The 23,756-nt window shown below is 43.6% G+C and overlaps 1 protein-coding gene across 8 annotated transcripts in view; it reads right to left on the bottom strand.

The window, feature by feature from the left end:
- FYCO1 (FYVE and coiled-coil domain autophagy adaptor 1) overlaps positions 1-23,550 on the bottom strand; it is a 53,158-nt gene extending 29,608 nt beyond the window's left edge. For 5 of the 8 annotated variants that reach the window (XR_015707314.1, XM_087769345.1, XM_087769337.1 and 2 more), the window contains exons 1-9: positions 23,420-23,550; positions 13,759-13,940; positions 12,130-12,236; positions 10,881-11,006; positions 7,092-7,198; positions 6,065-6,208; positions 5,192-5,285; positions 2,155-4,785; positions 1,000-1,092 (exon numbers count right to left, since the gene is read on the bottom strand). Coding sequence is in view for 7 of the 8 variants with exons in the window: in XM_087769345.1 (XP_087625471.1) it covers positions 1,000-1,092; positions 2,155-4,785; positions 5,192-5,285; positions 6,065-6,208; positions 7,092-7,198; positions 10,881-11,006; positions 12,130-12,236; positions 13,759-13,813 (3,357 nt within the window). In the remaining variant the exon portion in view is untranslated. Of the gene's footprint in view, positions 1-999; positions 1,093-2,154; positions 4,786-5,191; positions 5,286-6,064; positions 6,209-7,091; positions 7,199-9,194; positions 9,320-10,880; positions 11,007-12,129; positions 12,237-13,758; positions 13,941-22,550; positions 23,387-23,419 lie in introns of those variants that run through there. The other 3 variants (XM_087769327.1, XM_087769317.1, XM_087769354.1) reach the window with 3 other exon arrangements.
- Between the last annotated feature and the right edge of the window lie 206 nt (positions 23,551-23,756).

Here is a 23,756-nt window from a genome sequence, read left to right on the forward strand (position 1 = left end):
CAACACTTTACCAAGCATTGGACAATTACCAAGACACCTAAACAATGCTTTAGAAGAATCAGTTAAAGCCAAACCACCAATTAAGTTATTATTGTATAAGCAGACACTAATTAGTTGTGTACTAGTGACTGATTACTTCTGTCACACTGAATAAGGGATAGTCTCTAAAGTAAGACAGTATTAAGCCTGTAATTCTTATTAGGCCATGACAGTGGAGCTTTTGCCTCCTTATCAAGGGAAATTTCTCAAAGATAATGGCAAAAGAATACACCCTAAAAGTTTTTTCACCACCTAAGATTCAAAAGAAAAAAAAAATAAAAATGAGGAAAATGTTGTTTATTAAAGCTATATGGAACACGAAGGACAATGGAAACAAAAACTTCTTTCACAGCTAGCCTCTCCAGAGAAGCATGCCAAACTCGGAGTCCTCAGGAAGATACCTAACTGCATCTAAAGGTGTACGTATTTCTGCTAGCAGGCAGGGCCAGGTTCAATAACCTTAACTTTCTTCTTTCTGGACTCCTTACACCTCAATATGACCCTCATAACTCAACTGTTTGATAAATGCATTGCAAAAATCCTATTTTTTTCCGGCTGGGTTATTTCTCAGCCAGATTAATTCTCTGATTCAGTGCCCCTTGCAGCCTGCAAACAGTTGGATCCACACTTGTGGCTGTGTGCAGTGGGCATGCAGGTCCTAAGACAGACACCTTTTAAACCTGCACCCCCATTTAAGAAGTGTACACACAACCAGGTCTTAGATAAAACCTGACTAGCTTTCAAAGCAGGACAAATCCTAAGTGCCATCATGCTTTTCGTAATCCCTGTTTCAGTAGCTAACTTCTGGCTGCTGAGTATTTTGTCTGCAGCACCTGTATTTACTCAAGGGCACTCTCAGACTCACAACCAGTCATCAGAAATGCTGCCTGCCTTCTCAGTTGTAACACTAATGCCTGCTGACACAAACACTTCTGTCTTTTAATCAGATCGAGCACCTACTTGTAACTCCGCAATCTCTTCCTCTGCAGCATGCTGTTGTCGCTTCTGCTCCTCAAGCTGCTCTCTTACTTTCCCACACTCTTCACTGACAGCCTAGCAGAGAGATTGAGCCAGGAGTTAGCATTCCTCTAGTGGCCACCCCTTCATCTATGAAATTCCCAGTTGTGAATCATGAGTGCTCTTACTGTCGTGTATGGGATAAATGCAGCACCACTGTCAGGCTCATGAAAGACAGCTAAAGAGACACCCAACTCATAGATTCAAGGAAACTCCCCTCTGTGGTAGCAGACCAGCTGTGTTTTACTGTTACTCGCTATGGGCTATTACAGTTCTCAACAAAAAGAAGGCCCAGCTTGTGAACCTGCTTTGGCTCAAAAGAGTGAGATAGCCCAAATCATACCAAGGTTTAAGAAGCCTTTATGAAAACGAAACGTAAATGAACATACGCTATTGTCTCAAACTCATGGGATTTCTGGATACCACCAGTGGCATAAGCCTCTGATCAACTGCCAATCATCTTACACATTACCTCAGAATGGCAGAACAAACACAATAAAATCTTCAGCCTTTAGGTGTGCTGTTTCACTATACAGGGCTGACTCATGTTCTCTGGAAGCAAAACTTTGATCTTCTCGGCTGCTACCTTGAGCAGTTGAAAGCAAAAATACACGAGGGAATTAACTGTAAAAGTATCTGGTGTCAGTCTAAGTTTGCTTTCATCAAAATCAGTTTTAAGGAGAAGTAGTGTTACAGGTGTGGGGAACAGGTCTTGCAATGTTCCTACCAAAAAGAAAAAAATCACAGCTGTGACCAGACGGAATAGTTACAGAAGACGCCACCTTCAGTGCCAACACAAGAAATCATCACCCTCTTCATTACTGGCTGCCTTTTCCATATCACATGGCCTCTCCGCTGTGCTCAGATAGTCACACTACACATCTCCAAAAGAACTCTGAAGACTTATTTTACCTCAAATAGGCCTAGGTCATGAGTGTAGAGATATTTTCAGATTCCCCAACTAAGGCTAGTTGCATGCTAGTCTCAGAGCCTGACCAACACAAACCTTAGGACTTCATGCGGTAATTGCTGCAGCAGACAGTAAAGCAGAGGAAATCCTGCACAGCTCCCTCAGCTATAATAATCACGTTAATTTACCTTGAATTTTGTCTGATAATTTAGAATCTCTGTGCTCATTTGAAATTTTATTGCAGACAGCTCTTCTTGGCTGGTCTCTTGGAAACTCTGTGCCTGTTTCTTTACTGTCTCCAGCTGCAATTGCAGACTTGGGACAGCTGCGGCACATATTTGAGCCTCCTCTAATTTCTCTTGCAGGCTCTTGTTCTCCTGTCTGAGATCAGAGATGTCAAGCTTCAGCTTCTCCTGTTGCTCTGCTGCCTGCTCTTCAAGTTCTTTGAACCTTTCTGTGGCCTGGGCTAACTGCTCTTCTGCATCCACCTTTTCAGAGGTCAACGCACAAATCTGAATACCAAGTTCAGCCATATCTGTGTTGGTCCTGTGGAGGAGATCTTTGTTTTCTTCATTTTCCATTCTAGCAACTTCCAAGTACTGCTTGACCTTGGATAGCTCTTCGTTCATGTTCATCAAATTATTTTCCAGCTCAGCTTTTTGATGGGCTGCTGTCTCCTGCTCTTTTTTCAGCACTTCTTCTCTTTCTTTCCATTGCACCAGTTCTTGCACATGGTTTCTGTTGAGTGACTCACTTTGCTCTTTCAGCTGCTGGACAAGTGCCTTCTGCTCACCCAAGGCAGTCTGTATGACTGCCAGCTCACCTCTCATCTGCTCTCTCTCATCAGTGGTCTGCTGAAGCTTGACTCGCAGATCGAGGACTTCTGCTTGCAGCGTAGACACTTCACGTCGGCTGACCTCCAACTGCTCGTCACTCATGGTCAGTCTGGAGGCCAGCTCTTTTGCCTCCTTCTCCAGAGAAGCCGCCTGCTGTAGTTGGTGTTTTTCCACTGATTCCTTTTCTGATGTGAGGGATTCAATAAGCTTTGTCTGATGAAGGCATGTCTTTTCAACACTGAGCTTTTCGACCTCAAGAGTCTCTGCTTTCTTCCTATGTCTTTCAGCTTCTGCTCTTAGCTGCTCACACTGGCTCTCCATGCCTTGCAGTTCCACTTCCTTCTCTGTGAGCTGTGACTGGAGACTCTCTTTGCTTTCCTTCAAGGTGCCCAAGCTTTTTTCCATTTGTAAACTATGCTGTTTGGCACTCTTCAGCTGTCCTTCAAGTGAGGCATAAGACTCTTTGGTGGTCTCTTCTCTTTGCTTTAGTTCTTCATAGTCTGAGTGCAGAGCCTCTAATCTCTCCTCCAGAATTTGGCTTTGCCTCCTGGCATTCTGCAAGTCTTCATCCAGCTGTTTGTTCTGGCCCCGGAGCTTCTTCTCTTTTTCATCAACTGACACCAGGGCATCATCTATCTCGCTCTGAAGCTGTTTCTCAGAGGCTCTCAGACTGGCTACCTCAGCTTCCAGGGAAGCTTTAGAAGCTTCCAAATTTTTCAGCTTCTCTTCCATCTTCTTCTTGGACTGCTGCAAATTTGCATTCTCTGCTTTCAGCTTCCTGCTGTCCTCACCCATTTCGCTCACTGCAGAGTTTTGCTGCTCCATCTGCTCCTCCAGCTCCTTGACTTTCTGGCTGAGATGCTCTTTCTCAGACAAGAGTTTCCGGTTTTGCTCCTCAAGGCTACGCACAGTCTGACTCACCTTTGTTAAGCGACCCTCCTGTAGTTCAAGTTGCTCTGCTTGCAACTGGGCTTCCTGCTTCAGTGCTCCTTCCCTCCGACTATAGTCCTCCTTAAGTTTCTCTTTTTCTTTCCTTGCTCCCTCAAGATTTTTTTCCAGTGACCCCACCTGAGCCAGTGACCCCATTACCTGGGTCTGGAGCTCAGTCATCTCCTTTTCTTTCAGGGTCAGGGCCTTCTGAAGTGCATCCATTTCCTTTGCCATGGTTTCCAGGCTCCCAAGCAGCTTTTCACTCTCTTCTTTGGAGTCAGCAGTGAGGCGATAGTATCTGGATTCCAGTTCCTTCTGTGCCTCTTCTTTCAGCTGCAGCTCTTCCCTTGCTGCTTTCAGTTGAGACGCATGTTCATCACTGAGCCTTTGCATATCTGCCTTTTCCTTCTCTGTCTCCTGAAGCTTCTCTAACAGTGCCTGTATCTGTAGGGCAGAGTCACAGTGAGCTGTGGCTTGCTGTCCCTTTTCCTCCAAGGCAGCATCAACTTTTGAAAGGAGGTCGAGGTTCTTCTGTTCTGTGGAACTCAGCTTGTCTTTGAGCTCATCGATGCAAAGATCCTTCATAGCAACCAAAGCCCTAGACGCCTCCAGCTCCTGATTCAACACCTGCAGTTTTGAGGCACAGTCTTCCTTGCTGGTCACCAGCTGCTCCAACTTTGATGAATATTCCTTTTGCTGTTCCACTGCATTCAGTTCCAGTGACTGCAGGCACTTCTGCAGGTCATGAACAGTGCTCTGAGTGGAGTGTGAGACCTCACACTGCTTCTGTAGCTCTGTGATCATCTTTGTCAGCCGGGAGTTCTCCTCACTGTAGTTATAGCTCTTCTCCTTTTCTACCCGTACTTGTTCTTTCTGAAGGCTGACAGTTGCCTGGAGCTCCTGGTTTTCCATTTCTAGCCGGTGAATACGATCTTGAAGTTCCCTCTGCCTCAGCTCAGCCTGGTCAAGTTCTACACGCATCTCTTCAAAGCCCTCAAGGTGTTCAACATTTAGCGAGCTATTTGCATCCGGGCTGGAGGGGAACTCTTGGGCCTAAATGAACAGAAGGGGAAAACCAGAAAGTTTAAGAAGTATTAAACATGCATCTAAATGGTGTGCTCAAATGAGAGCAAGTTCAGCTTCTTAATGCACAGTGACGTTGTATGTTGCGTTCACAGCACTACAAGATATCAACTTATAGGAAATGGGTCTTGTTTTCACAAAAGATAAATGAAAACATACCTATCTGCAGGCAGCCTTCTGAATATTTTTTTTCTCCTCTACAAGATTTGCATGTTCAGTTGAATCAGCTACTGGAGAATTCCCTTTACTTTTAATTAAGAACTCTTTTTGTAGTTTACCATCATAAGAGTCATAATCACCATAAAACTACCAAGCTCTCCGGAACTACGTCACTAATCTACCATGCCACATAAACATTTATTTGTAATTTGCTTACCTGCAAATAATTGCTCACTAAACTGCTCATGCTGGAACTGCGACTTGGGGGCTTCCATAAATATGCTGAAGATCCAAGCGAGGACAGTGTCCTCCTGTTGATCACACAGGGAAACAACATATAAGAGAAGTCTAAGCACATACATACATCTCTTTCTACTCTTACATATAAGATTTATCCAGCTGTAACTACCACATAGAAAAAGATATAACTGCACCTGGTGTCTGGGCCAACAACCACTGAAGTTGATGGAAAACAAAACAGGGATATTGAAGGCACCTATAAAAGATTATGGGTTTGGTAGCCGTGACTTCCCACATCCACAAGAACCAATGCAGCTTTGCTCTACGAAATTGTATTGCTGTGTGGTGGCAGCTCAACCAGATGGTGGCAGCATGCAGTCCTAGAAAACTCCCACTGATACAAACGGCTCTGGATAAGACCTAGTAGTTTTTGTTATTTCCCCCTTTGAGGTGGGATCAGGCTGTGGTGACTGCATATTGTCATCTCTACCATTGCTGCAAATGAAGTGTACTGCTTGGCTGTTCAGTCACTACACGTCCCAGCTCTTAAAACAGAAGGAGCTAAGAACATTTCTTCTTGTGCCTGTGAGGATGAGAATAGCTTGGGATTTGGGCTAAACTGTAGTTACTGGAAGTACTCCATCAGAGAGCATCAACTCTGATCTCTTGTATACAGTTTATTGAAGGAAAAAAAGGCCCATTTGTTCATAGACTAATTACATGGAGAAAGTGTATGCCTGCTCCGACACAAGTGTTCCTACCTTCAAAAGCAGAAGCTTTTACAGATTCTGTAGCAGGCAGGTATTTTATGGCCCTGTTAATACAAAATGACAAAGTGTTTCTATCTTACCTGGCAAATGCTGGCCAAGCAGCATCTAAATCATAGCCTCTTGATGCCAAGTCAAACTGAACATCAGTAAGCTCATAGAGTTGACCGACAATGTCAGAACTCATTTTGGAATTCAGAAATGGACTTCTTGCATAGTACCAGTCACTTGAAAACAAACAAAAAAATTAAGTAATGCTCATTCATAAGTAAAAAAAAAAAAAAACAGTAGCAGTTTCCCTTGCAAAAACCTCCCACCACATCATTATTTACTCCACCCCAGAAAAATTATGATATGCTATTCTAAATGCAAACTGAAAACAACCAGACCCACCAACCAACATCCCATCCCTTTGATGTGAATGTAATCAAACAGCTCAATGAATTCCACAGAAATATCTTTAAAAGAGCCCCTACACAAAATATTTTTTGTTCTAGTGCTTGGGCAAAACACTGACAAGACAAAATATTTGCTATACACTGGATAATCACACAGTAAATACCTAAAGCACACACTTAATACATCAAAAATGAGGGACAGAAAGCAGCAACCAGAGTTAATTACATTATGCAAACAGCTGGCTTTTTCTAAAAGCCCTACCAGTGTCCCTCCAAACAGCTACAAACTATCTTCTGTGTTCTTTGGCCAGGGGCAAGCTGTTCTGTGTGACAATCCACAGATACACGCAAATGCTTTCTGGGGCTTTGCGCAACACATCCAAATTAATCCTCCCTTATGATGTACAGAACAGAAGATCAAACCCAGGATCCTCAATGCTTATAAAAATGTCACCTTTGAAACTGACATTAGAAGCATCAGCACCACCCACTCCACACGCATTTAGCTGTAATAACTTTCAACCATTACCAGCCTAAGATAAGTATGAACCAGTGACCCAGGCCAAAAGGTCTATTGTCCTTCCTATCCTATTACCAACTCTCTAAGCCAACCACTTGGAAGGGTTTCAACTTCTTTCAATAGCTACTAGGTGATGTTGCTTGATCACACTAAGCAAACACCCATTAGTTAACAAGGTACTTTGCTATTCACCTGGTCACCTTGGTGTTCATGAAACATTGCTGCAAGGTGTCTGCTAGCCTTTGGTGAACGAGGGAGTAACGAAGAAATGCTCTTCCTTTTCCAAGAGATGTTCGTAGCTGGAAGGGAGAAAAATTCTAAATATCATTTGTAATCATGTAGAGACAGAGCCAGAACAGCCTACATACCGACACAAAAAACCCCACAATAAGCCACTAGTTGTAAAGGAAGCAGCTAAGAACTGCCACTGAGAGACACCTTCTTCCAACACTGTCATTGGGTGGAATCTTTTTTGAATGATAAATCTGTATCCACAGCTAGCTGTTGTTCTGTTGTTCACTTTATAATAATATAAAAGGCATCACAGGACCAATGAATCATCTCCTGTACTGAGTACATAAGCACAGACTATGCTAAGGGCAATTCCCAATATAAGGCAAAATCTCAACGTGCCCAGCAAAGCCAGAAGTGACTGCTTAGGTTGGTTAAGATGTGTCTGGCCACAGCTGGAAGAACTTTAGGACAGATCTAGTCATAGAACAAAGATGTACACATATACAAATATACATCCCCACAGACACAGTAACCCCAGACAATGCAAAAAGCCTTTCTTAATACTTAGCCGTTAAGTTGATAAAAATCTAATTCTTACTTCAGACCAAGAGCAGCTGCATGACTGAAATGAATGGATCTTTTTATGAAGACAGCTGTTAAATCAACATAAGGGGGACCACAAAACTCACCACTGAATTTTTTATAGCTACTGACTTGGGGAATTGATGTTTTGTTTTGTCTTTTACATCTGAGCTATCTGTTGTCCTGCAAAATAACAAAACACTAAACAGTAGTGTTTCATTTTTCCTTTCCACCAAAATCAGTAATCAATTTAGGAATGGAAATGAAAGTGATTAAAAGAATTTCTTGCCAGTCAGCCATGCTTCTAACCAAACTGCTCATCCAACTAACAAACCAATTATATCAATGATGTAAAAATGGAGGCCAAGGAAAACATTAGGGGGGCTGAGGCTCAAGTTAGTAGGTTACCGTAAATTTTGCTTGAAAAGTTAGTGTGAAAGAAGGCTCAGAGGCCACACAAGCTTTCTTTCCTGATCAGTATTCCACCATGGTGATGTGAGAGCAATGCCTTAACTCTCAAGTTTCCTTGGTTTTGCTGTTACTGGGCTTCTGCGCTCAAGTAAGACACAGGTTCCTCGTTTATCTCAGCAATCCACTATATAAAAAAATGTTCCTTATAAATGGAACAATGAAATATGGAGCAAAGGAAGCAACACCTTTTACTGCTTTTTGTTTTGAATTCTATAGGACAGAAAGTGTGAAATAACATGGTCTCAAAAGGCTAAGTACCCCAGAAACAGCAAATTCAATTCGCCAACTGTTTTTCACCCTCATTCACCCTGTAGATGTCTGAATATTTCTTCAGGGAGATGCCATCCCTGCCCTGTGCACAGAAGCTTAGAAGTGTTTTTCCTAACTAGGCATATTTACGGAATATCTTAAGAACAGCCAAAAAAAAAAAAAACACTGGAAGCCACTGAACTAGCCCTATCCTTATTCCCATTGGTTTATCAATTTACACCGCAATGCCTTTTTTAAGCATGGAGATACTAGAACGGACATATGTGACGAGAAGTAGAGGAAAATATTTACATATATGCAGCTACACATAGCCACAGACTATTTGCCTGGGAAGCAAAACCACGCCACCTCCTGCTACAGCCCTATCAGAATTCAGGGAGGCAGGCCATGTCAGTGTTTCAATGTTGACTGCAAACACCGTAGCTGAGGTGCAATGTATGGCTGTAGCGCTGTATGGTGTGCAATGTGTGGCTTTAAAGACTTGGAAAGATGTGTATTCAGTCTAATCACCTTTTGAAAGGAAAACGACCAGAACTCACTGCTCACCTAATGCAATCAAGGACAAGGCTCTCTGTTTAATTAACAGCTGGGCAGTTTCCAGGGTATTCCTATTTGCTTCCTTGCTCCACCTCTCTAGCATATCATGCACTCTAATATTAGAAACGCTGTAGGCAAAGCAGAAGAGGAGGCATTATGCTGTTAAATGTTTGACCATTCTTAAAAAGTAACTGCTGTTACCCTTTCCTCCTTGTTCACTTCCGTCTTTGAAAGTCAACAAGTACTGTTCAGCGAGCAAATAAATGACATCTGGAAACCTTTATGTTCTATCCAGCCAGGCTCAAACATTGGCTGCTGATTTCCACCTGTAACGAAGGGGAATAACCAACGCTTTTTTTCTGTGATCTGCCATTTCATTTCTGGACCCGAGTCTGCCAGCTCAGTTATCTGAAATGGTTGACTGATTTTTTTTAGAGTTCATATTCCTAAACCACAAGCTAATAAAGTTAAAAGAAGTCTTCCACAAGCTAATTTCTATGGCTGCACAGAAGTTGACATAGAAAATGTCCTTCTTCCAAACAGTAATTTCTGATATCATGCTAACCATTAAACAGCCAGAGGTACTGAAGGAGGAGGAAAAAGCAGAGCAGCCTTTACATGTGGTAATATGCAGGTGATACCACAGCTAACAGGCTGTCGAAGGCTACAACGCAGTCACCTTTGCAGAGAAATTGGATTGGCTGCTGCTGCTGAGAATTTAGGGGCCAGTAGCTACTGTCAGAGGATCTTTCCTGCAGCAGCACTCACTGTCCTTCCCCAGTCTTCCTGGAAGTAGTGGGAAAGTCAAACCCAATTTCCATGGCTCTCCCCTGCTTCCCTTCCCAGTGGTACAACAAACTGGAGCCCTTCCTTGGCTTGTTCGCCTTGGAACAGCAAAATTCAATATTGCCTGAGTTGCTGAGAGAAGAAAGTGAGGTATGGAACACAGAGCCTGCCTCTGTTACAGTATCATCGCTCTCTTTCAGATGGCTCAAGACAACATTATTAAGAGCTGCTGTGGAGGAATTGCTAAGACAACAGGGAAATCTGCTGTAAATAGTGACTTGCTAATACAAGTTAGCACTGCTCACAGATAACAGAACTGAACATCAGGACAACGCTGGCTGGCACCACCACACCAACGCCTCTTTTACCCACTAGGGAAGTTCTTCTTCAAATGGTTCTAAAGACTCAGACACGATCAGCACAGAAAGCTTCTCACTGCACTTACCTCACCCACTCATTGAGCTGAAGACATAACATGGCTGTTACCAGATTAAGCTTTTATTACTATATCTAATAAAAATAAAGCTTTTTGTCCTGATCATGACAGCTTACCTGAGGGAATAACGACAACCATCCCCAGTCATTACATCATGCTATTTGACATGGTGGAACAAAGTTGAGACAGAAGATGAAATGCTGCTCTCAGTCAGCCTTCCTCAACTCTATTGACCAGTTGAAAAAGTCTTAAGAAATGTCAAACATGGTGAATCTTTCCTCTTATTCTTAGAGCAAGTCCTGCCTTAAGCTGTGCTAAAGAGGGCAGGCTCTACCCTTGACTTAGTTTTTCATTCCTTTTTAGAGAAAATGGCACTAAGTTTATGAAAAGACAGGGCACAACCAGAGACCAAAAGGACCATTCACTTGTGTAAGTGGTCTTTAAAATAAGTAAGAGTCAGGCTATCTAATCCTATAGAATTTAGTGCCCTAGTAAAAAGAGTAATCTTGCATTTTTATACTTTACATAAGAATTAAAAATAAAAATTCCCAACTTTTTTTTGCCATATGTTAAAAGCAGTGTATTTTCTTTTGGTTTCTGCTGCTCTCTGAAAAGACATACCAAAACATAAACCACATATTATGATGCTTATCTGATATACTTACTTCCGTAATAGACTTCACAAAGCGGATTCCATCATTAGCTCCTTTGACTTTTGCTAGACAGTCACAGAAATAATCCCAGTAGTCTTTTCTGTTCCCCAGCAATGTGTTTTTTTCTTTCTGGTCAAACTTAAACATGGAAAACAAAAAGCAATGAGCAAAACTTAAATATAAATATACTTATATACAGCTACTTGGAATTCTGTTCCTCTCCCAGCAATATATGCTTTCATGACTCCCCTTAGTTTTAGCCAGTGTATTCAAAAAGGAAAGAGACACTGTACTGCACTGATGCAATCCAGCAGTTACAAAAGCTACTTTACAGACAGTAACAGATAATAATGTTCTGGGTCTAGTTAAAACACAGACATCTCTTCAAAACTGCTGAAACAAAGACTTGCAGAGGATTCAGCAGCTGTTCAAGAGCAAGGAACTAACAAGCAGTTGCTGAGAGATCTGCAATCAAGTGTGGCAATAGCACACATGCACACACCAGAAAAACCTGCTCTAGCTAAATCACATTCAGAGCAGCAATGCAGTGAGGGTATGGACTGCAGCTTGGACCATTCAAATCCCAAAGGATTCTTCAGGTTCTGCTGAAGCCTCCGCAACCCAATTAAAACTCCCTTGCCTAGATTAAGGCTAGATTAGCATGTCTTTGTTGCATTCAGTGGCATGATTACGTATGTGTAGACACAAGACTATGCAAACTGAATTTCAGTTTGCCCAGCAGTGTCCCCTTTTACTTAACTTTTGAGGATGGCCAAAAAGCAGCACTCCGGATTAAAAATCAGCCTCTTGCGCTAAGCTTTCCATACAATAAAAACGAATTTCCAAAGTGAAATTGCTAAAAATTCTGTAAATTACTCACATCACTATATTTGCACTGTGAACAGCTTATTAGTATTTATTTTGCATTAAAATGTTGTCAAGATTTCATTACCACAATTTTTCCAAGATAATTTAGAAGGATATATCTTTAAAATCAAGCTCAAATCTTTCAGATCAATAGAAAAATGCCTTACATTCTTCAATCAAACTGCCAGCACTACCTTTTGATTACATTTATTTACTTTCACTTGAAATAAGTGCAATAAGCAGCACACATTTCAGTCCACTTACTGAAAAAAAAAAAAGACTCAACGGGATATTTATGATTATTTGAGTTAAACCCCACATACTGAAGAGGCAATAATGGAAAACAAGGCCTAGCTTTCACGGTGGATTACAAACGACACACATCACTTTTTACCTGTAGAAGGTACTCAAGCTTGTAGGAGAATTTTTGCAAATTGACACTGTCATCTGTGATCGGTTCCCCTCCTTCTTTAAATTCTTTACTTAATTCAGTCACAGCATCTTTAAAACAAGACATCAAAATCGTTAACTAATGCAAGAGAGAGATAGCACTGAATCCATAAACAACTAAATAAATGGGTTTTCTGCCTGGACATTATGCACGTGTATTCAGTTTGTTTCAGTCCAGCTGTCTTAAAAGCTTACTGATATGCTTGCAATGTAACACCACCTATAAAAAAAATAGAGTTCAAGTTATGTATACTGCCTATTTCTTCTTCTTAAAAAGAGCAATACTTCCTTCTGACACTTAGCAAAAACTGTTAACAAACAATTGCCAACTGGTTCTTCAGCAGAGGAAAGAGAAATAACTTTTTGCTGTCTCATGTGCACATTAAGGTATTGCCACAGGACAAACAGAATTCTGATTAGAAAGGACAAAGCATGTAATCTGCTAAAGGGGATCAGTAACACGAGAACAGTCGTTCAGTCAGCACATTTATCTTCTCCATGCTTTATTCAGGAAGGTTCAGCTTGTGCTGGTTACAAAACACAAATGGGAAAAATAATTTACATAAAAATAAGCATACAGCAACTCCTCCTCCCTAAAACCTATACCCGTAGTGGGTGAAGAAATCTCAAGTCAAAGCAAACTCTGCTGTCTCCCTGGACACTCTGGCCCCAAAAGGGTGTACTTCTCAGCATCAGAAATTACTGATTTTGAGCTTCCTTTCCACTTGTTTTTTTACTTCTTTCAGGTGCCTAAGTGAGCCTTAGCTCCCAATCCCACTTGATCCCCTTTGCAAATTAAAATCTATTCTTGTTAGCAGGCACAGAGATCTCCTTTTTGTGTTACAGGAAGATCTAGATTCCCAGCTTTGGTGCATATCATACCTTATATTTAATAAAAATTAAAAGGAAAAATATCTGGATCTTGGTATAGGCAGCTGATTAGGACAGAGACAGAGCAGTAAAACGGTTATGAATCTGCTGCCAATTTTGCCTGCAACAGAGCTGTGGAAAATGAGGTTGGCTGCTGCTAGTGAAGGACAAGTCAGGTACACAGAAAGTATGTTCCAGTGCAGCAAGAACAGCTGATCCAATTTTCCAGCACTCTTCCTCTGGGTCTCCATTCCTGGTTTGGTTTGGCCTTCTGTTTTTTTCCCTTCCTACATTAGCAGCAACTCCACACCAGCTTCCCATCAAGGGAGGATCTAAAAATCAGGCCTTCTCCGTACCTCACATGAAGTCTTGTAACAGCATAGCTCTATTAATGCCAACAAAGTCCTAGCTCACACCGCATACCCTACAGACACTTTTTTTTTTAACTTGTAAAACTTATTTCTCATCTTGTATGTTTAAATTTGCAGGATTTAAGAATTCAGGATCCTGCAGAAGTACAGCACATTCTCACACAAAAATCAGTCACATCTCTAATGAGCACATCAGACATCTTGAACTATGTTGCTACAATTGCTACACAAAAGTGTTACACAACTGAAAACACAACTCCTACTCTCTGTTATCTAAAACATGGACGATGCAGTCCAGCCTACAGAATGAATCTGTCAGCATGGCACTGTACCTTGCAAGTCTCTGATAATCCGCTGCAGCTGGCTTTCGCCACTAGTTGCTGCCATCTTGAAAACCAAAGGATCTGTCCTGGGCTGTCAACCTTTTTGTCCATCTAGATAAAAATAGCAGAGTTCATATCCTTGATGACCACTGGGCTGATGAAGATTAGTCTTCTCTGTGACACCCACAATTCTGTAAAAGTAAAAAATAAAGTCTTTATCATCTCAAATGAGCAGAAGAGAGGTTCTTTAGCATTTTAGATCCTGTTTAGTAAAGAATTCCCATAAGGCCAGCTCTTTTCCAGGAACCTCCTTTATATTTCCTTCTAGATTTCACTTTCCATTTCAGTTATTTCTTCAGTTTTATCTTTCAAAACTACTGAGCAAACCTCAGAGAGCCATTTTCTGTTGCTGGAGTTACAACACAGTTAGTCTTACAGCCCAGCTCAGGCTGGCATTTCATGCAACTCATCTTGTGACCCTGAGGGAGGTTCTGATGACACGGGACTTTCCCTCCCAAACCCCTCTGCCAGATCTTCCCTGCAGGCTGCAGAGTAAAAAGACACGACAACTTTTCCATTTCAGGGAGACTTTCAAGACGCAGACTAGGCAAGGGCCAAGGAGTCAAAAACTGATGCATGTTTCATTCTCTGGCATTGCAGCATATTTTTAACTTATAAGACCTACTAAAAGATTTAGTAGTGGAAACTGGTTTTAGCACGAGAAACGTCTCTCATTCCCTCCTCAGAACCCACTGTTCCCAACACATGTAAGAGGACACGACTTTATTTTAAGCTCTGTTACAGCATCCCTGGCTGGACAAATATACCTCGCACCGCGTCCCTTGCTTAGAACAATGACAAGAGAGTTATACCTAGCACGCGTAGAAAATCTTTCCTTAATCAAAATTAATGAATTAAAATTAATTAAAAGCCTCAAACACTTTACTAAAACAACCATGCCTGGCGACCCAAACTTTCAAACACTACCCTGGGAACAATCGTTCAAAGAAAGCCACATAGAAACCGTATAGGGAACTTACTAAGCTCCTGTTCCAAGGTTGTTCAGAATTCTGCCTGCAATAGTACAGCCAAATTTTCAAGCAAGCATAACACCCAAAGTACTGAATCTTTAGAAAATTTGCCATAACACTTCTGTGCTTTTGTTATCATTCAAGCTGAACTACAATGAAATTAAGTTGTAATTAAAATCCTACAAACTTTTGAAATACAAATGTGATTAGGTCAAATGATTATATCTCCTTTCTCTTTTTTTTTCTTTCACTCCCAAAATAACTGAATTGGCATGGCTGAAGCAGGTGTCTGAACGAATCGAATGGACTATCCTTCTACCCTGTGTATCGAGGTATTGTTTGGAAATGGTCCTGATGTGATCCCGTATTCTTTCCTTTTTGAAACAAAGCAGACCTTAACAAAGCGAGAGACAGAAACCGGGTAAATATAAAGGAAAAGCTGAAACTAGGCTTAATAGTGTGCTTCTCTTAATACCTGTGTTTTGTTACCTGCCAGTTTCCATTTCCGTATTTTGATGGCAGTCATTACGTTACGACACAACTGTCGCGTGGACCATGTGCTGCCTGGGGAAGGGCCCTGACCTGCAAAATCCCCACCACAACTGTGCTGCTTCAGGGAGAGTAGGCCAACACAGCATAGGCCAGCTGACCTTCTGTGGTGCCAAACACCATTTTTTACCCTAGATCAACAATATTACACACCCAAGATTCCCATCTTGATTCTACTGAGTGATCATATAAAGTACCACACATCCTGGCAACTTGCTGAGTTTGGGTACGAAAAAAAGCAAGAATAACAAACCCAGTGAGTCAACATTTCCTTTTACTAAGCACGCACAGTAATATATGCTGTATCTGTTCAGGTTGGCAACTGTTATAGAAATGAGCATAAGTGAGAAGACTGTGCAATGTGGACAATGGCAAGCCAAAATGTGTGGCCCAACCAAATGCTCTTCCTCACGCAATGGAGGAAAAGAGCAAGGACCAACAAGGGGATCCTGCCCGTCCGTCCCAAAGGCCAGAACAAGCTCCCATTCAAGGCTCCAGAGACACAAAGACTGTGCAAGAGTCATGCCCGGAAAACAGTGACCAGGCCAACTGCAGGCTTGTACAGAGAGCCTGGAAGAGATGGCAGGTGGGAGTTGAGCCCTTATTTTACAACAGCCAGTGGGGAGCAGGACATGGGGCATCGTATGGCAGACGGGCGCAACATGGGACCTCGTCAAGTGCTAGTTCCCAGCAGACTGCCCAAGCAGAGATTGACCGGGGGAGGATTAAGGAGGTTTAGAGTTGCCCCAGCCCCACTAGCGCTACGTAAGTTAGTGTGTCTGCCCAGAAGTCACAGATAAACGATTACTGTCTGCACAACAGTTCAGTGGCACAGCACAAGGGAAGGCAGCGTGTTCCCAATGGGTTGATCCTGTTGTGCCAAAGCAGCCCAAGACATGCATCTTTATCCCTGCCAGGATCTCCTAGGCAGAATGCAGGAGCCCTGAAGAGAGACCACAGTTCAGCTGGAGGCATGTAGCTGCACAGCCTGCTCCTCTTCTTTATCTCATCCCAATCACTCCTTTCCTCAGCACAGGGAGCAAGGTCTCACAGTTTCCCCCTTCCTAGCATCAGCTTGCACCCACGAGACATGCATTTACTCCCTTCGTTTCCCAGAGGTGAAGGGGATCTTTCGACCTGGGCTATTGCACAAGGAGAATGTGTTGAAACTTTTTCTACCTGCCTTCTCCTCTGCAAAACGAGGAGAAAGGTACTTCTCCCCTCCATGGTCCTTCCAGAGGTGTTCTTAGAAAAACACAGTCCGTCCCACAGAAAGGTGCAGAGCTCTCACTTCCTATGGCAAAGAAAGCTGACAATGTACCTTAACCGGTTTCCCAAGGTTTCAAAATCGGAAGAGCTTCTGTAAGCACCTGATTTAGTCCTTCCTGATCACAGAACATTTTGCCCAGAATTCTTTACAACACAACCCTGTTCCTCCAGCATTTCCTACCTGATTATGTACGCCTGTAAATATTTGTTATGCGAAAACAGCATGATACACGTGTCAGGCATGAGTGACCTGCTGTGGGTCAAAAGCTTTTTAAGTGATGCATCGTTACCTCTTACATAATAGCATTTGACTAAGGCTGACGGCATTAATTTGCACAAAACTGCAGAGCTGCAATGACATCAGTGCAGTTACACTAAGGACCTGGCACAGAGTACGGCCGAGGAGGCAAGACAGGGCATGCCGTCAGTCCCTCCTCACACTCTTGGGCCCTGCCTGCTGATGTCTGAAGGCGGCTGCTCCCTTTCCTGCTGGCATAAGTACTAGTGAGGGGGTGACAATCTCCTTTACAAAGGAGATTAATCCTGGAGATTAAAGAAAGAAGCAGAAAGGAAACAGCCCGCTTACAGGAAAAGAAAAGATTTACCTGAAGGGGAGTGAGACCTATACAAAACAGTAAACAAGATTTAATGACTGTAATTAAATTGGTTAGTAGGGTAGCTACAATGACCTACTTTTAATCGGATTTCGTAACATTTCTCTTTGTGTTACTGTAGGCATGTCTGCATCTCCAGCAGCAACATCTTTTTTAATTCATTGATCAATTTTGGCCAACCTTGACAGAAGGTAGAGGTCTTCAAAATATTACACTCCTCCATGTGCCATCAGAACAGGAAGCTGGGAAGAAGTCCATGAGCACAGTTTCTCTTCATTGATAAAAAGGCTGCACTGAGACCTCCGCGATAGCCTGATATCAGGGAATCCGCTCTGCACCCAAGTGCATTTTCAGCGTACACCAAGAGCAGAGCTCACACTGCAGACTTGGTGTAATTCAGTTAAAAAGTAAATCGGATCTGGAAGACAAATCCATTGGAAACCAACGTCCACTACTTTCTACTGCTTACGCAAATATTTCACTTTAACATACCTACTCTGGCCTAGCCATTCCAAACAAGGGCACTTCATCGCATGGCCCCCACTGGTATCACAAGACCTTTAATTATTTGGTGCCCGCAATTCTATACCTGTTCTAGGTACGTGTAATGTGAACATGATTTGTGCCATAAAAGCAGATACCGACTGATAACTGCAAGGCACGCTTTTGGGAAGTGTGTAGAAAAAACAACCTACCTGTCTGTAACAAGACACACTGACAAAAGAACACTGAACGCAAACCTCACAGCAAAGATGAAGGAAGAACCGGGAAAAGGAAGCCTCTGCCTCTCAGGACCATAAAACCAGTGATTTAGCTGAATAATTTCATTCCCGTAGTTGTCCGGAAAAAGTACTTTGTTGCTGCACGAAACATAGAGTCCCAGTGGAATTTACTGTAGCTGTGCTGCGAGCTTTTCTATTTTGTACCACGCAGGTACATAAAGCTGCACATCCATAAAGCTAAAGAACTGTGTGCTGGAGGTAAGGGTCTGAGGTGAACTGCAAAAAAGACAGCTTTTACTGGGCAACTCAGCCCTTTGTGCTTTAACACTGCACATACAGATATGTGACTGATAAAAACGCACACTGGACTACATTAAATAGGATAATTAAAACCAAAAGGCAGGCACAGCCTGAATGTCAGCTAAGGTTGCCATTCGGAGTTTTGAAGCTTGGTTCCATTCCGAGAAGTGAAATTTTCTTGCTAAATTAATCTTCCCCCTTCATTTTCTACACCAACAAACCTTTACATTTCAATTACAAAAATACGGTTTTGGAGAAATATTTTTTATTCCTTTTAGTACTTCAAACAGGAGACCATGCTGCAAACATATGCTGGATTGCCCACACACTCATACACACATACCTTGTTTTGAAGTGTTCGGGCGTATAAACGTTTAGTAATAAAACACATCTTGCAGAAAATATGTGACCAGAAAAACAAATTCACAGAGTATCACAGCATAGCAGAAGAGTATCACAGCATAGCAGAAGAGAGTAACTAGACGAAGCGCATAAAAACATTCACATGTTTTGCAAATGCCTGGCAGAAAAGTTGCATGTTTATAGTTAGGGACTCCTTACAGTAAAGCCCTTTTGTGGGGAGGCCCTTGCACTGTAGGGATATTTGCATTTTACAGCATAAGAACACAAATTAATGACATTCACAAAATACTGCTTGCACCCCTAACCTGACAGGAGAGACTGGCACAAAAGAATCAGTAAAGGTTTTTATAATCTTTGTGCAAATCCCCCTATTCTATGGACAACTGGCCTGCATTGCCTCCCCCCCCTCCCCATTGTATTTGCAAACTGTTCTTAGAAAAAGATCAAAACTAAGCAATAGATACGAGTATACGAGTGGCACAATAAGAACTCCATGAGATAAAGTTAATTTTTAACCCTGAGTGAGGAAAGCTGGCAACCCTAACAACTTTTTTTAATGCTGCACCTACCGAATTAGACCTCCACTCTAAGACCTGACTTAAATCCCTTTAAGACATTACACTGAACTTTGCCAAACAGGTCAGATGCGTTAGACCAGGGACACAGTTTCCTGATTTGGAGAATACAGTGCTTTGTCTCTGATATTCCTCACATCAATAGCTGTTGAACAACATGAACTCAAATGACTCACTTTCCGCAAACAACGACACAGGGATGAGCTTGTACGTGTCTCACAAAGACAACCCTGTCTCAGACCTGTTTCATGATGAGAGAGGTTGCCTGTTTGAGGAAGCAGTCAGTTCACAAGGAGAAGAGTGCTCTTCTGATAACAGGAATTGCACTAGTATCGCTTTCAACAAACTCATCTGCCCCTTTTCCTTAGGACACGCCAGACAGCACCCCATGTCAGGAATGCTACACTGTGTTTACTAACATCTACGAATTAACCTAACCATAACTCTCCCAGAGACTTGCTTCTCTTCAGCTGCTCCCATCCTATTTCACTCCCCCTGGGGAAAGGTACCCCTGCTGCCTCAACGCCTGTATGGCGAGTTGAAAAAATAAGTTTCATTCAAAAGTGAAAAGGTTTTTTCCCCCTTTGCACTCTCATTCTTCCAAACCATTCTCCCCATGTCCCTATGTATCCTCCCTGCCACAAAACCTGCTCTTCCTCTCCATAACTCACCCAACTATTTAAATCTCTTACACATTCTTCAAGCCAGGCATCTGACGCTCAGATGCTCCTCTGAGGAGCACCATATAGATACCTACAGAAATAGAAACACTAGAGGACTTCCAGCTGCAAAGGAGCATTGGTGATTCATGACACTCAACTCGCTTATTGTACAAGCTTGGAGTCTTCAAAAAAATCTCATGTTTCTCAGGTCTCCAAAGTTGGTCTCCGAGCCTTGTTAACTTCCTCAGCAAGCTTGGCCTGACTAAAGCATCTCAGACACTTCTGAGACTTTGGGATAGTTAAAAGCAACAACCATTACATCCTAACTCTGAACAGGGGCTTTCCTTCGCAGGATTTTTTACCTCTGTATCACCGTCCCTCCAAGCCGAGGTTTCAGAAGTATTTGAAAAGGCTGCCTCCAACTAATGGTTTTGGGAAGTTTGGCGGGCGGGTGTTGAGACTTGCCCATCTGTAGCACTCCATCTGCCCTCCATCCAGCCAACTGCAGTGGTAGCTCCCTAGGGCAACTCCTGGCCTATATGTAGTTCCCCGTGAACTAGCAACAAGCCACACTGAAAATTACAGGTTTTGGCCACGCACACATAGATCAAATAGGCGGCAAGGCAAGCATATTAAGCAAAAACCACGCTTAGACAACCCAGACTGACAGGCCACTCAGTGAATCATGCTATCCCACAGCCAACAGCAAAAATTCTTGTTTTCTTTCCTCTGTAGCAGGAAGTACGGAATATTTCCTCTCTCCCTCTTTTCTCATGGGCTTTCCAGTGAATGTCACCATTTTGGGGGAAAGGGGAAATTTCAGAGTTACAAACCCCAAAGACTTAAAAGCCTTTGGAAGAGAGGCCTGTATGAGACTGCCACTGCTGAGCTGATTGGGAACAGACAGGCTCACAGATGACGCAGACTTGGCGTGAGCCCAGTTATTCGGGGATACCCTGATGCAACCTGTTCACTTTCAAAACCTAAGTTGGCTTGCAGCAGTAGCAAGACCTTTCCTGTGCTCATCTTCCTTCCCAGCAGTAAATTAAACGCCATCGTGGACACACTCAGGGGTTAACTGTTTACAAATATCTTTGCTGAGATCACTATACCATCAGTAACCACAGAATACTGTGACGGACAAAAATATTAAACCAAAGGGAAGGGTGTACGAGTCAAGGCCCTGTGCAGCAACAGTTTCCCAGCGCTATTCCAAGCACTGAGATTGAGAAGCTCTACATAAAAGTTTCTGCTCCTTCTACCAGTGTTACAAACTGTAAAGCCTTCTTCTGGATACATTTGGGCAAAGTATTTAAAATTACTACTATTATAGAATTTTTGGACACAAACAGCCACCACTCCCTGGACAAACTGGAATTACTACACGGAAATATGAACTAGATAGATACAAGCTTCCAAAAAGTTTCCTTGCATTGGCAAAACCAAACAGAAATAAAAACATAGCAATATAAATAAATAAAACCAGTAAGGGGTAACAATAAAAACACCTAGGGCTTTTACAGTTCCCTTCAGTTTAATAATCTCAACGACATCTAAAGAATACGAGAAAGCTTCAGTGTTTATTTAACAAATAGGCAATTGTTAATTTTTAAATGTGATCAACTAAGAAAAACAAATAACAATCTGAGTTAAAAATAATTTTCAGCACTACTTTTCCTTGAGTCACCAGATAATTTCTGCAATTTTACACATACTTTTCCTTACATTTTGAATAGCTTTCTCTCCCTAGTTGTTCCTTTAGGTTTTGATCCGCCACCGACTAGGTCTCAGAGGACCCTGGCCTCCAGGATGTCAGTACGAATTCCTGTTCCTTTTATGTAACCCTCTAGCAGTGGCGAGAGGGACTGCAAATACAATACACCCTTTCACTTTCATCAGATGGTGCAAGTAAGAGGCTCCTTTATACATGAAAATCAGGCTCCGTAACTAACTAACTGGCTCTTCAGAAAAAGTAGTGAAACCATGTTCACAACAAACGCTGCCAAATATATATACTACAACAAGAAGAGCAAAATCGACTACCACTTGTTTTCCACCATAGTATCTTAGATACAACTTTTTAACTGCAGTCCAGTCTTCCAAATGTGAATGTTTGGAAACACTGTTTGGAACATCCGGAACATGTTTTAAATTCCAGCACTCCCACGAGGATCATTGGAAGACTTCAGGAAACTGCCTTGTACACAACAATATCTGGAAAACATCAAACCCGCTACTGCAAGGCAGTTTATCTCCTCTGCTGCATGTCCTGCAACATCATATCAGAACTGAAAACAAGAAAAACACCAACAGAGAACATGTCACCATGTTGCTGACAAGGCAGAGTTCATGTTGTACCCTGAAAGTTTAATCTCAGCCTGCCTCCACGGGTGCGTGAAGTCAGAGCTGGATAAAATCAAGCACCCACTTTCACTCTTCAGCATAAAGAAGGGAAGGCCTGGTATTCCTCCCTCTTTGTTTACACTTGAGAAGTAGCTCGGTTTCAAGTGAGAGGCTGAAGCAGAAGCATGACACCTACAGCCGAACAACTCCATATGCCAAGCAAACCTTTGCGCAGGCAGAAATCAGCAGGAGGCTGGGTGCAACGTCCTGGGCAGAAAACACCAGGGCCCTGAGCTCCTAAACAGGCAGCTGCAGCAGCAACGCATTCGCCAGCCTCCAAAACACGGCACAGCCCCTCCACAGCACAACTCACCACCGCAGGACCTCTGCCCGAGGAGAATCCAGAGCCCAAAGGCGTTCGATGACCATTTCACTAAAGCCTCGCTTTTTTTGTTTGTTTGTTTGTGTGTTTCCTTGCTGCCTCTGGATTACCGGGATCAACGTAAGCCGGAGGAGGGCCGGCTGCAAACCCAGCATCTGCTCTGGAGACAGACCCAGCCGCCCCACGCACCAGCAAAACTCTCCCTGTCCATCCGCCGGAGATTTGCCGACACAAGGGCAAGCGGGATTAGGGCCATGGCAAATATTTGCCTATCAGCACTTTATAACGGGTGAAGGCACGGACATGGGCGGGTATTTAGTTTCTAGCAGGGCCCCGGGTGACTCTGCTCCTCCGGCAACGGCCGTGACCGGTGGGCAGGACTCAGAGGGTCGGTTCAGCGGTGGATGACAGGGAAGAAAAGAGAGGGCAGTGTTTACGTCGGCCTAAAATCATCGCTCACCAGGTGGAAACGATGACACCTATGGCGACTGGGCCTGGATGCCCACTGCCGTACGCCTAGGCGCTGGCCACCATCCAGGCCACCCAGGGCCTGTGTGCACGGAGCCCGTCACCCCACCCCGGGCTGAGGTGGCCCTGCCGGGCCCGCGCTCGCCCCGTCACGGGCCCGAGCCAGCCCCCCCCCCTCCCAAGCCGCCCAAGCGCTAAGGGGCCGCGGCGCAGATCTCTCTCCCTCCCCGTCCCCGCCGGGGCTCCTCCCCTCGGAGCCCAGCTCCGAGAGGCAACAAGTGGAAGCCGCTGAAGTTACTTCCCCCTCTCCCTCTCTCCCGGCAGCCGCCGCCTCTTCCCCGCCGCCCTCCGCGCTCCCTCAGGGGGGTGTGAGGGGGAGTGCTGGGTGTTACCTGCGCCGCCGCCGCCATGTCACGGAGCGGCGGCCCGGGGTGAGGCTCCGGCGCCCTTCGCCGCTCCCCGCCGACTACAACTCCCGTGAGGCCGCTGGCGGTGCCTCCCCACCCCCGGGGCGGTGGCTGGGTGCGCCGCTATGGGCTCCCGGCCTGGCCCGGCCGCGGAGGGCCTAGCCGAGCGCCTGGCCGAGCGGCGGGGCGGTGTGGGGAAGTGGGGGGAAAGCACCGTGGTGAAAACAGGGTTTAAAAATGGATTTGCGGGAAAAATCGCCGCTTTCCCCTACAGCTGCAGGCTTGGGGCGGTTTCCTCTCAAGGGGGTGTGTTTCTGGTACC

Source organism: Nipponia nippon, unplaced genomic scaffold, assembly GCF_047370975.1.
Source record: "Nipponia nippon isolate SJK-2023a ecotype South Korea unplaced genomic scaffold, ASM4737097v1 scaffold_1, whole genome shotgun sequence".
NCBI lineage: Eukaryota > Metazoa > Chordata > Aves > Pelecaniformes > Threskiornithidae > Nipponia > Nipponia nippon.